The sequence below is a fragment of the Schistocerca gregaria genome, chromosome 1, assembly GCF_023897955.1.
Source record: "Schistocerca gregaria isolate iqSchGreg1 chromosome 1, iqSchGreg1.2, whole genome shotgun sequence".
NCBI lineage: Eukaryota > Metazoa > Arthropoda > Insecta > Orthoptera > Acrididae > Schistocerca > Schistocerca gregaria.
Window position 1 is genome coordinate 14,875,722 of NC_064920.1, and position 18,621 is coordinate 14,894,342.

At 40.6% G+C, this 18,621-nt stretch overlaps 1 protein-coding gene across 3 annotated transcripts in view; it reads left to right on the forward strand.

Moving 5' to 3' along the window:
* LOC126326728 (AH receptor-interacting protein) overlaps nt 1–18,621 on the forward strand; it is a 181,116-nt gene that overhangs the window by 11,549 nt on the left and 150,946 nt on the right. For all 3 annotated transcript variants that reach the window (XR_007560865.1, XR_007560866.1, XM_049995794.1), the window contains exon 2: nt 10,921–11,100. Coding sequence is in view for 1 of the 3 variants with exons in the window: in XM_049995794.1 (XP_049851751.1) it covers nt 10,921–11,100 (180 nt within the window). In the remaining 2 variants the exon portion in view is untranslated. The remainder of the gene's footprint in view (nt 1–10,920; nt 11,101–18,621) is intronic.

Sequence of the window (18,621 nt, forward strand, 5' to 3'; positions counted from 1 at the left end):
AGACATCTTTAACTAGATCACAGTTAACAAGAGATACACTCGCCTCTACTGTAACATGGAGACAATTCGTTAATTTTTTCAGAAAAAATTAGACGTACTGCAAATGCAGAAATTCTTCTTTAGATTTTTTTATGCAAACAATTGAGTAAACAGGCCGATCTTGTAATCCCAACCAATAGGTAACTATAGACATACCTCAGAACAAAGGTAGCTAGATTCACTAATTTTCAGTGACTATCAGGTACAATTCATAAATCGGAACAATTACATCTGCATTCTGTGCTCTTAGATACCAAAATCAGTTTGGAATAGTGCCATCCACAAGCCCAAACACATTGACAGAACTGAACTAGAGCAGAACCAGGCAAAACCTTCATAAATAACACATTCATATACGTAACAGCAGGCAACCAGGAGTCAAAATAGCCACCACACAACACCAAGTGGTGTGCATACTAATCAGATGCTCATAGTGATTTCTCATGAAATCCGGTGCCCATTGACATATGCTCGCTTAGAGGGCATCAAGAGAAGATCACTCATAGTCGGAAAACTGTGGGTATCGTCTTAGCATATGCCACCGCATCCAGTACTTGGAGAGGTCAGACCAGACTCCAACCTAGCACCACAGTGGACACGAACTGCTTGCATCTTCAATAGCAGAGGGCATGTCAAATACTGTGCATTCTGCTGAAGTAGCTGTTAATGAGCCATGTTCACAACTGTGACTGACACTCAGCCCCGTCAAATCCACAGTGAGTAATGGCACCACTCTTGCCAATGGGCCATGGCAGACATTTGGCCACAACACACTGCCTCACTTGCACTCTCCTCCGTCCCTGTCAGACTGTCCTTCTCTCCAGGTCGCCACAGCCCTTAACTACCTTCTCCACCTATCTGCCCTCTACCAGTGACAGTAACACTCCATGCACTCTTGCGGTCGGAGGGATTCTAAATCCACGGGAATTGTGTGAAATTAAATGTGGACGCATGGCACAGTTGCCTCCTCAATTCTCTTTCATGTTTTCATGTGCAGATATGTGGATCAACATCAAATCTCTTTTTGCCCAAAAGTTTAATGACATCTCGTGCACTAAAGCCCTTCATAATAAACTCCATACAATCAAGGTGATTACTGAAGTTTGCCACTCTTCTTCCTCTTGGAAGGTGTCTACTGTCTTATACCATCTACACATTGCTCATACTAGGCTCACCCATTGTTTTCCTTGCATAACAAGCAACCCCCCACAATGCGGTTGTGGAGCCAGACTGACAGTATCTCATATTTTGGTGGAATGTCCCCTTCTTGTCTTTAATATTAGCAGATGATTCATGGATGTTTGACCTAGTCCTCAGATCCCTTCAGGAAAGTAGTTTTTATTTTCATCAGTTATAAGGTTTTGCCTTTCTTCTAGAGCAGGGGCAAAGTGGCTGTGGTTCGAACCTCTCTTCATGTTTTCTTGGTCTGGGACCCATGACCACTCCCCCAATCAAAAATCGCTCTTTTATGCCTCAGTTTTTCCAGTTTTTAGATTTGACCTACCCTTTTATGCCTTCTAATGAGTGTGATTTTTAGCTTCTTTGCTTTATAGTTCAACCCCTCTGACTGGACACGCCCACTTTCTGTGGACACTTCTACCTGAAGCACATAACTTTTGAACTGATGGCCTCACTGTTTAGTCTTATGACCCTCATCAATCAAACAAACAAACAAAGACTCTCTCTCTCTCTCTCTCTCTCTCTCTCTCTCTCTCTCTCTCTCTCTGCCTTTTTTTATTTCCAAAGGGAGATAATGACTTAATTTTGTAAATGAATCTGCATTTAAAAACTAAAAGCTGTGAACATTTTGTATTATTGTGAAAATTGTACTGTAAATCTGCACTTGAAAACTCTTTGTTTTTCCTCAATAGGAGCTTGTCAGTATTGTTATAATAAGTGTGAGCATTTTTGTGATTACTTTTTACTTTTATTATATGTAATTTGGCAATAGTTTTATATGTTGATTACAATTAAAACAAAATACAGGAGTGAGTTGGCTGTCTATGGGAGTGGTGGAGGCTAGATTAAAAAGTTTTCTTTCTTTCCTGATGAGAAATTAGTCAATATTAAGTACATTTTAGTCAGTATTAAGTCAGTTTCTCTATCTGCAAATCAGTACAGTCATTAATTTTAGCTGTAGATTTGTTTTCTGTCTCTAGTAATAGCTGTATGAGTGCAAACTACCTGATTGATCACCATTTGTAACATTTATTTACCTCCAGGCAGGGTACTTATTTCCTTAGAAATGACCACCTTAATCCAACACCCCCAGCCCCTCCCTGGGGGGGGGGGGGGGGGGGGGGGGGATTTTAGTGCACATCACCCTCTGTGGTGAAGTAACACTTCATCTCGTAGGGGCCCTCTGATTGACCAGCTACTTTTCAATCTCGATATGTACCTTCTTTGGCTATTGACTTTATGATCTCTTCCCCTCTAGTCTCCTGGATGCACTACACTGGTTGCTTGATGATCATCTCTCTGCCAGTGACATGTGGTATTTCCTGGTGATCCTGTCAGTTTCTTATCGTCATGTGATGGACTACGTATCATGATGGGCTCTTCAAACAGCAAAGTGGCAGCGTTGACGAGATAGTGGGAGAAATCTCTGATACAATCACCCATGCCATTGAAACTACCATTCCTCTTTCTACAGGTATGTTTCACTGCTGGCAAGTCCCAGGTGGGCCAAGGACATTGCAGTCAGCCTGCATCATCATAGAACCATACAATCCTCACTTTTAAGTGACTGAAGTGTTAATAGTCACTATCTAATTGAGCGCAATAAGGAGTGGTGCTGAGAGCACAATGTCTCCTTCTTGGAAACATACGCTTCTTCATCTAAGGTGTGGTCCAAGCTCCGTAGTCTACTGGGCTGACAAAGACCAGCAACTATCCTGGATCTTTGTACCAATGCATCAGTTTTGCCTGAACACCTTTTGGTCCACTTTGCAACAGTGTCAGTGTCCTCTTGTTACTCAGCTACCTTTCTAAAATGCAGAAATGACAAGTTGAAGACATTTCCCTGTATTCCACTCTCCGCCAAGCCGAATTATGTAATGAAACTTTCCCTGACTGGGAACTGCTTTGCACTCTTGTCACCTCATCACATGGCCCTAGGCCCTCATTGGGGTCATAAAAAGATGATCCAACATCTGAATATTACTCAAAAGGATTCATCTACTAAGGGTCTTCAACAGTATTTGGCTCAAATGTGTCTTGCCTTTACAATGGTGAAATGGTGAGATTGTATCATTGTCCCAGTTCTTGAGTCTGATAGAAACCCTCTGTCCACCAACAGCTACTGATTGATTAACTCACCAAAATGCCCTGCAAACTACTTAAAAGAATGGGATCTCACAATTATGCTTGGTTCTCGACTCTCAGGGTGCTCTGTCCTGCTCTCAGTGTGGTTTGTGGGAGGAACAATCTGCAAACTGTTAGTTTACTTTGGAAATGGTGTCTAACAAGCTTTTTCTAAACACCATATCTCATCCCAGTCTTTCTTTCACATACATAAGCCAGGACACCATTTGGGGTCATCACATTTTACTCCTCCCATGCCTGGCACTTTTGAAGCTCCCCATCAGTTTGCTATTTCACTCAGCTCTGAGTGTCACAGTCTTCTCAGTTGGACTGCCCATCACCCCTGCAATGTGTGTTGATGACTTTTATATTTGCTACAGCTACCACTTGGTTGCTTCAGCTGAACAAGAGCTCCAAGGTGCTATCTGAAGTACCTCTGTTTGGACTTTTTCCTATAGTTTCTAACTCTTCTCTACAGAAATGCTAATCATGCATTTTTGCTGTCATACCACGGTCCATCAAGACTCAGAACTCTACTTTGATAACCATAATTACATACATAATTACATATGCCTCTATGATAAAAAGGTGACTTGGCTGCCCCATATATGTCAACTAAAGACTAGCTATATGTGAAAGCTTAATGCTCTGTTTCCTTGCCCACACCATTTAGCGTGTGGCCTATGCTACTCATCTCCGTATTTACTAGGCCCTGGTCTTGTCCCAACTTGACTATGGTTGCAAAGTATGGCTTGGTGGCACATTTAGCTTTGAAATTGTGACATAGTTCACCTTGGTCGTGTAAAAGTGGCCACTGGCACTTTTCTGACTAGTCCTGTGTACAGTCTCCTTGCTGGAGCTGGAATATTCCTTCTTCTGCTCCAACAGTGTCAACTATTGCTCATATATGCAGACACCATTTGACAATTTACTCATCAGACTTATCACTTTTTTTTTCTTATAGTGGGGCATTGACTGCCAGAAACCTACCTATGAGTGGGTTTACCAGTTGGAATGCATATTGCAGCCTTCTGTCAGAACCTCCAGCTAACTTCCTTATTAATGTATTCCTCACATATCATACCACCCCCCCCCCCCCCTCCCCCTTGGTTGTTTTCCAGGCGACAACTTAGGATTGATCTATTCCACGGTCCTAAAGTTTGTAACCCGATGACCTTTTGTTGTCTGTGCCTCTCCAAAAGTATCAGGTGCTACCATCATTCACACTAATGGGTCTAAAACTGATGGATATGATTTTACATATTTCACAGGTCAGTATCATCTTTCGTTTCTGCGAATGTGTAGTGTTTTTACAGCAGAACTGGCAGTCATTAACAGACCAGTACACCTTATTAAACAAGCCTTCCATGATGCAGTTTTACTTGGCAGAAACCCAGTGAGCAGTCTCCTGGCCATTGATTCTGTTACTCTTGTTGTCCTGTGATATCAGCTATTTGTGACCTCCTCTGGCCTTGATTGTGTTGCCCACTAAGTTTTCTTTCTGTGGGTGCCAGGTCATGTGCGTATCCTGGGGAATGAACCAGCTAACTGCAATTACTCACCCCACCTTAAGTTTGACAAGCAAAAGTGGGAATTTGTGGGTCCAAATAAGGCCATCCAACAGATGCCTTACCCATTGCTCTCTCAGTGCTTTTACTATTGGCGGTCCAGAACTGTCTTTGCCCTTAATTGGGGTTGATGTGATCAGATTTGGGGGGGGGGGGGATGAACTCTGGGAGACCCCTTGTCTGCTCTGACCTTTGTATGTATTGGCTCAATCGGTATGCACCTCCAGAAATTATTTCCCAGCTCTGTTATCAGTATTGCTTTCAGTGCCTCAGTTTTACTGCTCTTATGTACTTTCATCATGAGAACACATTCTTAGCAGACATTACTAATTACAGATGAATTACCCCTGAACCAAGGGAGCTCACTGTTTATAGTCCCTTAACAACCAACCCTTAACAGCATGGAGAGCTGCATCAAACCAGTCTCAGGACTGAAGACCACAACAACAACCAACCAACCAGTCACAATTTACCATACCACTAGATGTCAAATGTTGCTAGTAGATCTGCTTTTGTTCCCCATGTGATACTATTTGTAGGATTTTGACTTCTAGGACAGTGCCTCCATTGACTGGGTCTGGCATAGATCACTATTTCTGTCACCTGATTACAAATTTGTTAGGATCATTTCATATCTACTCCATGGTGCCCTCTCGAGTCACTCCACGAAGTAGCACTGTTTGCATCAAACCCCATTTGTGGAAGAAGTAACAAAGGAATCATGGGTGTGTCAGCCAATGTGGTAAGCAATTGCAGCCTAGGTAAGGTTACTGTCTTGATTGGTGCCAGTTTGTACTTGCTGCAAGCAATATGTTCTGTAAGCAATTTGAGCAGTTGTCCATACATACAGAGCAGCACCATAGGCTGTTAAAGATGCATTGCAAAACATGTGCACCTCTGCAGAGTAACTTGTGCCTGTCCTACATGGCCATCTACAAATGTGCAACAATGAATGATCAAGTTTTGAACTATGAGTGCCAACTAAGTGCAGAGTCTGTGGGCTAAAACTTCCTTCCACTTAAGACCCCTCAGTCACGTGTCTGGGAAGATAAGTTTGTCAACAATCCCAATGGATGTGAACTGATTGATAGGATCATAGAATGGAGCTACTGCTTGAGGAATGTTTTATCAGTTGCTAGCTTGTCAGTAATGTTTTCAGCTACCTTTTAGTAGTTAATGGAAAGATTTAGTATTTCATTTTTTTCCCCCCAAGATATGATTTGTGGTTTGGGTTTAAGACCTTTGGTATGCCATGTTAGAGCTTCAGATGTTTCAAGTTAGTTGCCTCTTTGGAAAGTGGAAGGCAAATCTGCAGGAAGAGTGCTGTAAGTTTGTGGTAAACAATTGCAACCTGAGCCCAGTCTCACACACTAGTTAAAAATTGTTCACAAATGTAGAATTCCATATAAATGCTGATACTTGTGGATATTTGTTACTATTTAGCATTGCTAGCTCTGTTATAGCTGCTGACAAAAGGAATGGGCTTGTCACAAGTACAAATGGCAAATATTTAAACTGATACGTCATCACAGTATCTGCAGTGGTGAAGGCACCATCCTCAATTTGTTCTACAGGGTTTCAAAAGAACCTAGTGAGATCTCTGTCCTCTTTGTTTCAGGTCAGATGTAAGAACGTTCAGTCGACATCACACACTAGTCCTATTAGAAGTTTGTGGTATTGTAGCAATGTTGCATGCATGTCTGGCAGTAAATTTGCTACTGTTTAGTGGCTGCCATTCAGAGACCGAAAGCAGGGAACATATGACATGCATCGAACATGATCCTGTATTTGGTACTTCGCTGCTGTGTTCCTTTACTATTTGGTGTGCTGAGTCAAATATGCTTCTAACTGTACAGTTCTCAGATGCAGCTTCTAACTGGTCCCTCTTAATGTAGTTTCATGCACTCTCGGGATAAATAAGCTTCAGTTCTTTGTTCTCCTGTATCTTATTTTGTAAGGAGTAAAAACATACTTTAGCAACAGTACAGTTTCGGGAGAAAAGAATATCCTCCTTCCGAGGCAGTTGCATGCACAATGACTCTCAAAACTCTTGTTAGACTGGGTTGTGCACGAGTGTCAATGCTTAATCTTGAGGCTCTGTTATTCCAGTTGTCTCAGAGCCCCAAAAGCAGCACACTGACTTATAATACATCTCATTGAATCTACCATGAATGAAGTTGAAAATTGTCTAGTTAACTGCAATGCAAGTTCTGCTTCCACCATTAACATATCTGAAGGGATGAAGAACTGATATGTTAATTAATTGTTCCAAGTTCATTGTTTACCAATCATAAGCAGTGCTGATCAGAACTTTAATAGGAAGAACTTTACTGTCTTCTCTTGGATATACCAGCTGTGTGCGCTCCCTCCAGATGATATCCCCTTCATCCTAAAGTACTGTTGGTGGATGTGAGAAATCATTGCTGCTTCAAAAGCTGTGGCGTACACTGACCCACATACCTTATCTCCAGCGTTGTGGTTCCAGTGACATTGACTTGAAGAGATTCAATCAGTGAATGATGGATAAAACTTAACTTTTTCCCTGTGTTTAAAATAATACATGTCAATTCACTCCTACTGGTTGGTCCTCTGACACTTACATGATCAATTTTGCAAGTGTGTGAAGATGGAAGCAGCCATTCCAAGCTTGTTTGCTATCTTGAGGTGGCTATTGGAGGTGTAAATATGGTGCTCACCCTCACATTTCTTATCCATGTATTTAGACTTCAAAATTTATTTCATCTGCTCATATGTGGCAGCTGTAACAGCAGTCCCAGCAACCAAATCCATGGGTTCATCATTTAGATATGGAGGTATATATGCTTATTCATAACTGACACCATTGCATTTTCATCTATGGAAGCTATGAATTGCTCCCAGAGCCAAGCCCATGCTTGTATGTCACCTGAGAAATGATGCAGTTTGATGGTAGGCAATATGATGTTTACATAGGCGCATTTGTCACTGCAAAGGCTGGTGAATCTGGATTGGATGTATTTCTTTGTTCTGAATATGCTCTTCATAAAAGCCCTTTTCACTTTTGGATAGTGTGTTTTCATTTGTCTGTTTAGTCCTCACAATGTTTTGTGTCAGCGTCCTATTCACTGTCATCCATCAAATCCTGTGTTGAGTCATTAAGTCTGGTCAGTTCTCAATGTTTTCCTACTGATATAGAGACAGTGAACATGCTTGTCTGTCTCACAATACATGTGGTGTTTGAATGCAGGGTTGTCTGCTTGTATTGCATTTTGAGGAAAATCATAGCTACACCCATCGTGGCCTCCTCATGAGTTGTGGTTGCTATAGCTAAGAGATGGTCATGCTGTCCAGTATTTACTGTTAGCAGTCCTTAGGAACGTTCTCCGTTGCCTAAAAGATGGCCCTGCTGTCTAGTAGTGTGAGCAGTCCCACTTGAACTATGTAATATAGGCCAGCTGCACAATATTGCACTGCCACCAGTATCATGCACCAGGTAACACCATAAGCTTAAACAATCAGTAATGTCCATGCAAGTACATTATAGCAATCCTGCCACTTATCTGTGTGTGCTGACTGTTGCATGTTGTGATCTCTCTCTCTCTCTCTCTCTCTCTCTCTCTCTCTCTCTCTCTCTCTCTCTCTCTCTCTCTCATATATCACACACGTGCAGCAGAGGAGAGCACTGATTGAAGCCCTTAAGGAATGGCACGAAACAGTGAACAGTTACAGTATTGCTAGCAAAACAAATTTAAAAAGTTAAGTCAGAGGCAATTAACAGTTGTTGAATTGCCCAACAGCCTCAGTTATAGCAACGATATTCTGATGGTTTAGGTGTCTGCAGAGCTTCAATGTGATGTGTTATAATATCATTGGCACGTGAAATCGTCCAAACAATTTTTTAATTCTTTGTTTTGATTTCCATTGTCCAGTTCAAAAACATGAAGTTTAGTAGACTGAGATAGAATATCATATATGTGTAATGGAAAAATTTCCACCCGACAGTGATTGGTAATAGTGGAATCCAGTAGCAGCCATAAAGGTTTTCATAGCAGCTAACGGTGACTCAATACAGCTTTTGAAAAACAGTGTGAAACTATATTAAAGCTTTTCCAGAAGTGAAGAGACATGGAATCAGGCTGAGAGCCACCACCTACAGCTGTACTTGAATTCTTTTGCTCTTTCTTTGTTGGAGTCATATATTAATAAATCAACCGTAGAAGATATGAAGGGATGTACATGAATTTAATTTTTGGTATAATGTCTACAGAACTGCAGCACTTGCTGTATACTGCTTGTTACAAACAGTTGTTTATTTAGCGTTGTGAGCACTTTGTCAGTAGAGCATCGACAAGCAGCTGTTAAAGAGATAAAGGGGTCATAAAATAACAACATAATAATGGTGTAATGAAAAAGGAGTTAATAGGTCTTACGTTTGAGGCAACAGTGATGTCTGCAGTGAAGTAAGGCCAAATGTTATGTCAGGTTGCCAAATAGAGGTCTACCATTATGCCTAGTAAGTTCTGGAAAGTTAGTACCTCCCTGCAGGCCATGTTTTTGAAACCGCACCTCACAAGTGGGATGCAATCAAATTGTCTGCTTATGGAATATCGTCTGTTATGCCATTGGACTTGTGATTTTCTGTCTGAGGGGTCACAGTGTGTAGTAACTAATGGAAAGTCATCAAGTAAAACAGAAAAGATTTCTTGTTTCCAAAGGTAGTTTTATAGCCCCTGCTACTCCTTATCTTTATGAATGACTTATGAGACAATCTGAGCAGTAATCTTATGTTGATGCCTAGAAAAGTCATCAGATGAGCAAAACAAATTGCAAAGATATCTTGTGTGCTGCAAAAATTGGCAATGGACCCTAAATGATAAAAAGTGTGAGGCCATCCACCTGCATGCTTACTGTAATTTGTTAAACTTCAGTAGCATAAAAAAACCAGTAAATCTAAAAGCCATAAATTCAACTACATACTTAGGAATTATAATTACCAGCAACTTAAATTGGAAAAACCAAGTAGAAACTGTTTTGGGGAAGGTGAACCAAAAACTGCGTTTTATTGACAGAACACTTAGAAAATGCAACAGATCTACTAAAGAAACTGCCTACACTATGCTTGTCCGTCCTCTTTCGGAGTATTACTGTGTGGTGTGGGATCCTTACGAGATGGGATTAACAGAGTACATTGAGAAAGTTCAAAGAAGGGTAGCACATTTTGTATTTTTGAGATATTTAAAAAGAGGAGACAGTGGCACAGATATGGTACAGGATTTGGGGTAGTCATCATTAGATCAAAGGCATTTTTCGTTGTTAAATAATAAGTCATGTTACTAGGGTCTCCCATCAGGTAGGCCGTTTGCTGGGTGCAAGTCTTTCGATTTGACAACACTTCGGCGACTTGCGCATCGATGGGGATGAAATGATGATGATTAGGACAACACAACACCCAGTCCCTGAGCGGAGAAAATCTCCGGCCCAGCCGGGAATCGAACCCGGGCCCTTAGGATTGACATTCTGTCGCACTGACCACTCAGCTGTCGAGGGCGGACATTTTTCGTTGTTGTATGATGTTCTTACAAAATTTCAGTAACCAGCTTTCTCCTCCGAATGCAGAAATATTTTGTTGATGCCAACCCATGTACAGAGAAATTATCTTCATAATAAAATAAGAGAAATCAGAGCTCACTTGGATAGATATTGATGTCATTTTTTTCTGAACTCTGTTTGAGAGTGGAATAATTAGAAAATTAGTGTGGTGGTTTGATGGGCACACTGCCAGATACCTAAATGTGGTTTGTAGATGTAGATGTTGCTCATTTTGTGCTATTTGCATATTACTTTTATGCTTTGGTTTAATAGTAATTTTGATTGTTGTACATTCTGATGCTCTTGCCTGATTTTTCCACTGGTCCTACCGCTTTTCATAAAATCAAACCTTATTTCAAATTTAAGCTTTTTTTTGAATGCCCATCTGAAGCATCTCGTACATGAAAAGTATATAAATTGTATTTAAACATTTTCCCATTAGGTGGTGTTTCATTTTCAAACCAGAAGAGCAGGAGATGAATCTCAGGTTTTGGACGATAGTAGAAGTATGGGCAAGCCAATGGAACTGGTTCTCGGCAAAGGGTTTAAGCTAGAAGTTTGGGAAACTGCAGTAAAAATGATGGCGATACATGAAGTTGCAAAGTTCAAAGTTGACAAAAGTGTAAGTATTGACATGTTAATTAAGAGTGGAAATTCTTAATATAGTGTTAAATAATTTGATTATGGAAATAATGTATGACCTGTAAAATGCATTATAGGTTTTTATCTGCAATTAACAGTTCGTTTTCAGAAGCAGTGTGTGACAAAATGGTATGCTCTGTATTTGGTTCACCAGTCATTTTGAAATTCCTTGCAATAAGGTAGTTTTGTAGTTTGTTGCTATGGATAAGTGGATTCACTTATGTGTTTTGTCTCTTTTGTGTCTGGGGACAAAAAGGTTGGTGAAAACTAAACTTACTTTCATATTCCTTATGCACTGAAGAGAGAAGGAAAGTGGTACACCTGCCTAATGTTGTGTAAGGCCATGCAAGCATGCAGAAGTGTTGCAACACGACATGGAATGGACTCGACTAATGTCTGAAGTAGTTCTGAGGGGAATTGACACCATGAATCCTGCAGGGCTGTCCATAAATCCATAGGAGTACAAGCAGCACATTGCAAGGCATCCCAGATATGCCCAATAAGGTTTATGTCTGGGGAATTTGGTGGGCAGCACAAGTGTTTAAACTCAGAAGACTGTTCGTGGAGCCACTTGGTAGCAATTCTGGACAGGTGGGGTGTTGCATTGTCCTGCTGCAAATGCCCAAGTCCGTCAGAATCCACAATAGACATGAATGGACGCAAATGACCAGACAGAATGCTTACGTACATTTCATCTGCCAGAGTCATATCTAGATGTGACAGGGGTTTCATACTATACCAACTGCACACACTGTGCCACACCATTAACAGTGTCCACCAGCTTGAACAGTCTCCTGCTGATATGCAGGGTCCATGGATTCATGAGGTTGTCTCCATACCCGTACACATCCATTCGCTTGATATAATTTGAAACAGGCATTACCTGACCAGGCAACATGTTTCCAATCGTCAACAGTCTAATGTCAGTGTCAATGGGCCCAGGCGAGATGTAAAGCTTTGTGTCATGCAATCATCAAAGGTACACGAGTGGACCTTCAGCTCCGAAAGCCCATATTGATGATGTTTCATTGAATGATTCACATACTGACACTTGTTGATGGCCCAGCATTGAAATCTGTAGCAATTTGCATAAGTGTTACACTTCTGTCATGTTGAAAGATTCTCTTCAGTCATCATTGGTCCTGTTCATGCAGGATCTTTTTCCGATGTCAGAGATTTGGAGTTTTACCAGATTCCTGATATTTATGGTACACTCGTGAAATGGTCATATGGGAAAATCCCCTCTTCATTGCTACTTCTGACATGCTTGTCCGATCAGTCGTGAGCCGATATTAAAACCACGCTCAAACTCACTTAAATCCTGATAACCTGCCATTGTAGCAGCAGTAACCAATGTAACACTTGTGCCAGACACTTGTTTTAAATAGGCATCTCTGGCCGCAGCACTGTATTCTGCCTCTGTATTTGAATACGCATACCAGTTTCTTTGGCACTTCAGTGTATACCCAGTTTGTAAACCGTGGTGTCTGGGTCATGTTAATTAGATCTCAATATTTTCCAATTCTTCAAATCTATTTAGTAGTTGACTACTTATTTTTTAAGTTCAACATCAAGGTTTTATATTTTTGTATGAGGATAGTCAGCAAAACTTCGCTTTACCCATAGATTGGAGCATTAGGTGTGTGTGAATACCATCCTTCCCACCCTCTCCTATTTGCTAGTAAAGCTTTCTACAGGCTCCATGTGAAATTGCATGACTTCTGTCCAACAGGTGGCAGTAGGCAGCTGTATGAATGAAGAACAGTTTCATGGTGTACACGATCCGGGACAACCAGGAGATCTGGGAAAAACCCGGGAAATTTTTTCATCCGATAGAACAGCGGGAAAAACCCGGAAATTTTTCATTGTTTTAGTTTTCAGTTAGATTTGTGTAATTTTGTCTAGTGAGAACCAATATTCTAACAAAGGATATTACTGTATGCCAGTATTGCAGAATAATACTGCAGCCATAAGAGATGAACGAGACAAAAATAAATAAATAAATAAATAAAACTTAAGTTACGAAGGAAATGCGCCATATACAACAACAAAACAGTGCTCATACAAGCGTCTGCCAACAGCAAAATGTGTCAAAGGCTTTAGGAAGACTATGCAATGCTTCAGAACAACAAATTGCCTCCGATGAGCGCGACATCACAACGGTTTACATTAGATTCCTTCGAACAGTTGCGAGCGGGCTCATGCGCATGCACAGTTGCGTCACTTATGAGTAGTACCCTCTCCCACTTCTGGCTACGGAAGTGTGGTTGTTAGCTGTACAAGCAGTAGCATCAAGCAGCTAGATACTACATGCAAAAATTTTACTGGAGTGCCCAAGCTGCCAGATTGCCAGATTCACCTATGCTCAACAGGCCAAGATCTAGGGGGGCAGAAGAGTGGGCAATTTCGGGGGGGGGGAGGGGGGGCAAATTCATATTATTGAGGAATAAACCTTGTTTCACAAAGTGACAAGCATCCAGTGCACGTTGGTCTAACGATTATTCATATAATTTTGAAACACATCCCTGTTGGCTATTGGAGATTTTTGAACACATTCTGAGTTGTTCCATTAAGTTTTGGGTGTCCAGCCGCAAGAAATCTCCTTCTTCTAATATTTCGGCTGTATACCGTCCAGCCATCTTCAGAGTGAGTTACAAGACTGCTGCTCCAGTGCTCACTTCGTCCCTTTATACTCGTGTACCGCGCGACTGCGCATGTGGCCACAGATGCAAATGTGTGAGAGACGTTGGCAGCAGAGACGTGCATAATGCACGAGTTGTATGTATGACTCCGCAGTCGATCTGTGTTTGCATATCAATGTATCATTGTGAGCTGCACTGTGACAATGTCTTTGTGAGTTTATTACAGCAAGTGCCGGATTCCTTGATTTATCAAGATTGAAACCGCTATCTCTATTAATTAAATTCATTATCAAGCTAATTTCAATTGCCTCCTTCACTAATGAGTCCCAAAAGGATGATGTAGTTGCCAAAATTTCAACATTGTCATAAAACATACTGTGACCATTATCAATACAGTGCTCTGCCACTGCCGAATTGTTAGGTTGTAAAAGTCGTGTGTACCTCCGGTGTTCTGTACATCTTTCTTGTACAGTACGAGTTGTTTGTCTGATGTAAGAAAAGCCACATTCACGTGGAATTTTGTAAACGCCAGATTTTCGGAGCAGCAAATCATTTTTATGGAGCCCACGAGTGCAGCTGTCTTGGGTGGAGGACGAAAGATCACTTTTACTTTGTGTCTGCCGAGAATCCGTCCTATTTTTGATGAGAGGCTACCCACATATGGCAGGGAGGCCATCGATTTAAAAGTTTCTTCATCTTTTTCTGATTTCTATGTGGCCTCTTTCAGCCCCCCCCCCCCCCCCCCCCCAAGTTTACAAGGCCATAACGATTCAATGGATTGATAAATTAGTTCCGAGAATAAATATACTGTCACTTAACACGGGAAAGGTGTATTTTCACCCAGGATAAAGTGTATTTTTAACCGTCAAATCCGGGATTTTTTTTTTTTCCTTGTCCATATATACACCCTGAGTTTGCAAATTGTCAAAAATGAGAAAATCAATTACAGTGTGTTTCAAAATGAATATAGGGGGTTTTAAGGCTGTGTAGCATTTAATGCATTCACCTTGTAGTTATAGGTAATACATCAAATGAAAGAGCAGCTTAAACAGTCTCTCTTGCAAGTGTGCAGTGTGCACACCATTCTTCACATATCCAGTCAATAGGCGGGTTCTTCCCAAACCTTCGTCAGTGTGTGCGGATTATTGTTGCATCTATGTGCTGCTTCTAAAGTTGCGTACATCAAGTGGTAGTGGAGGTACTGTGGCGGTCCCACCTTTTTTTTTTTTTTTATGCGATGCTACACTGGCTGAAAAATGGGTTATGGATTCACACCGACTACTCTAAATGATGTAGCCGACAGATACACAGTTACGTTTTACAGTTCTTTAATTTCACTGTTCTCATCACCCCCAATATTGCACAGTTATATGGCCAGTGCACTATTGTTTAAACTTTCCATAAGCCACATTAATAGTCTGCAGGCGAAACTACACATACTGGGGGGACTGATGACCTTAGCTGTTTAGTCCCCCTTAAACATCCCAACAACCACCACCTACTGTTGAACAGCTACGAGCAGTAAAGCCTAACCACAAAGTTCACAGGTCTTGAAGAATAATCAGGTACGTATGGAGCAGACACTGTCATTGTTTTTGCACATGGCCTAATTGTTTAACATGTATTCCACAGTTAATTTGTGGCATTGTTGTTCTAACCAGCACAGGTTACTCATCTGAAACTCAGCCATAGACTGACTGTCTTCTGACCAAAAATCGGGCCCTTATATATCATTACAATAATTTGTACTGAAACTACACATTGTTCAAACTTAAATTTACAGATATTACAATTAAAACTTGACTCATTAACAGAATACATTGAAAAAATTTTAACAGTGTCTTCAACTACAAGGGTTAAGCCAAAATTTTTGTTTAAATAATGAAATTAAAAAATAAAATTAAAAAATATCATTATGCAAAGAATACTTTTGACAAAAATGTTAATTACTTTGGAATTAATTCAGGGCTGGTGGTTTTGCGAACATGTATTCGAATAGATCCTAATAGGTACTTTAAGATTACTAGCATTTTGTCTTCCAGACATTTATAACTAGTGCAGAATTTATATTTGTGTGTATGTCAACAATAGAATTTAAGTTACCAAGCAATCACTTATTTCACCCTATAACAAATGATAATAACTAGGAATAGTCAAAATAAATTAGAATATCAATTACACACATACTACGGATCGGAGTGTGGAATGTCAGATCCCTTAATCGGGCAGGTAGTTTAGAAAATTTAAAAAGGGAAATGGATAGGTTAAAGTTAGATATAGTGGGAATTAGTGAAGTTCGGTGGCAGGAGGAACAAGACTTCTGGTCAGGTGACTACAAGGTTATAAACACAAAATGAAATAGGGGTAATGCAGGAGTAGGTTTCATAATGAATAGGAATGTGGGTAAGCTACTACAAACAGCATAGTGAATGCATTATTGTGGCCAAGATAGATACAAAGCCCACACCTACTACAGTAGTACAAGTTTATATGCCAACTAGCTCTGCAGATGACGAAGAAATTGGAGAAATGTATGACGAAATAAAAGAAATTATTCAGATAGTGAAGGGAGATGAAAATTTAATAGTCATTGGTGACTGGAATTGGAGTGTAGGAAAAGGGAGAGAAGGAAACGTAGTAGGTGGATATGGATTGGGGATAAGAAATGAAAGAGGAAGCCGCCTGGTAGAATTTTGCACAGAGCACAACTTAATCATAGGTAATACTTGGTTCAAGAATCATAAAAGAAGGCTGTATACATGGAAGAAGCCTGGAGATACTAAAAGGTATCAGATAGATTATATAATGGTAAGACAGAGATTTAGGAACCAGGTTTTAAATTGTAAGACATTTCCAGGGGCAGATGTGAACTCTGACCACAATCTATTGGTTATGACCTGTAGATAAAACCGAAGAAATTGCAAAAAGGTGGGAATTTAAGGAGATGGGACCTGGGTAAACTGAAAGAACCAGAGGTTGTACAGAGTTTCAGGGAGAGCATAATTGAACAATTGACAGGAATGGGGGAAAGAAATCAGTAGAAGAAGAATGGGTAACTTTGAGGGATGAAGTAGTGAAGACAGCAGAGGATCAAGTAGGTAAAAAGATGAGGGCTAGTAGAAATCCTTGGATAACAGAAGAAATACTGAATTTAATTGATGAAAGGAGAAAATATAAAAATGCAATAAATGAAGCAGGCAAAAAGGAATACAAACGTCTCAAAAATGAGATAGACAGGAAGTGTAAAATGGCTAAGCAGGGATGGCTAGAGGACAAATGTAAGGATGTAGAGGCTTATCTCACTACGGGTAAGATAGATACTGCCTACAGGAAAATTAAAGAGACCTTTGGAGAAAAGAGAACCACTTGTATGAACATCAAGAGCTCAGATGGGAACCCCGTTGTAAGCAAAGAAGAGAAGGCAGAAAGGTGGAAGGAGTATGTAGAGGGTTTATACAAGGGCGATGTACTTGAGGACAATATTATGGAAATGGAAGAGGATGTAGATGAAGATGAAGTGGGAGATACGATACTGTGTGAAGAATTTGACAGAGCACTGAAAGACCTGAGTTGAAACAAGGCCCCCGGAGTGGACAACATTACATTGGAACTACTGACGGCCTTGGGAGAGCCAGTCCTGACAAAACTCTACCATCTGGTGAGTAAGATGTATGAAACAGGCGAAATTCCCTCAGACTTCAAGAATATAATAATATCAATCCCAAAGAAAGCAGGTGTTGACAGATGTGAAAATTACCGAACAATCACTTTAATAAGTCACAGCTGCAAAATACTAACACGAATTCTTTACAGATGAATGGAAAAACTAGTAGAAGCTGACCTCGGGGAAGATCAGTTTGGATTCCGTAGAAATGTTGGAACACGTGAGGCAATACTGACCTTACGACTAATCTTAGAAGAAAGATTAAGGGAAGGCAAACATACATTTCTATCATTTGTAGACTTAGAGAAAGCTTTTGACAATGTTGACTGGAATACTCTTTTTCGAATTCTGAAGGTGGCAGAGCTAAAATACAGAGAGCGAAAGGCTATTTACAGTTTGTACAGAAAGCAGATGGCAGTTATAAGAGTCGAGGGGTATGAAAGGGATGCAGTGGTTGGGAAGGTAGTGAGACAGGGTTGTAGCCTATCCCTGATGTTGATGCAGCTCTCCATGCTACTCTGTCCTGTGCAAGCTTCTTCATCTCCCAGTACCTACTGCAACCTACATCCTTCTGAATCTGCTTAGTGTATTCATCTCTTGGTCTCCCTCTACGATTTTTACCCTCCACGATGCCCTCCAATGCTAAATTTGTGATCCCTTGATGCCTCAAAACATGTCCTACCAACCAATCCATTCTTCTAGTCAAGTTGTGCCCCAAACTTCTCTTCTCCCCAATCCTATACAATACCTCCTCATTAGTTATGTGATCTATCCACCTTATCTTCAGCGTTCTTCTGTAGCACCACATTTCGAAAGCTTCTATTCTCTTCTTGTCCAAACTATTTATCGTCCATGATTCACTTCCATACATGGCTACACTCCATACAAATCCTTCAGAAATGACTTCCTGACACTTAAATCTATACTCGATGTTAACAAACTTCTCTTCTTCAGAAACGATTTTCCTTGCCATTGCCAGTCTACATTTTATATCCTCTCTACTTCGATCAGCATCAGTTACTTTACTTCCTAAATAGCAAAACTCCTTTACTACCTTAGGTGTCTCATTGCCTAATTAAATTCCCTCAGCATCACTACATTCCATTATCCTCATTTTGCTTTTGTTCATGTTCATCTTATATCCTCCTTTCAAGAGACTGTCCCATTCCATTCAACTGCTCTTCCAAGTCCTTTG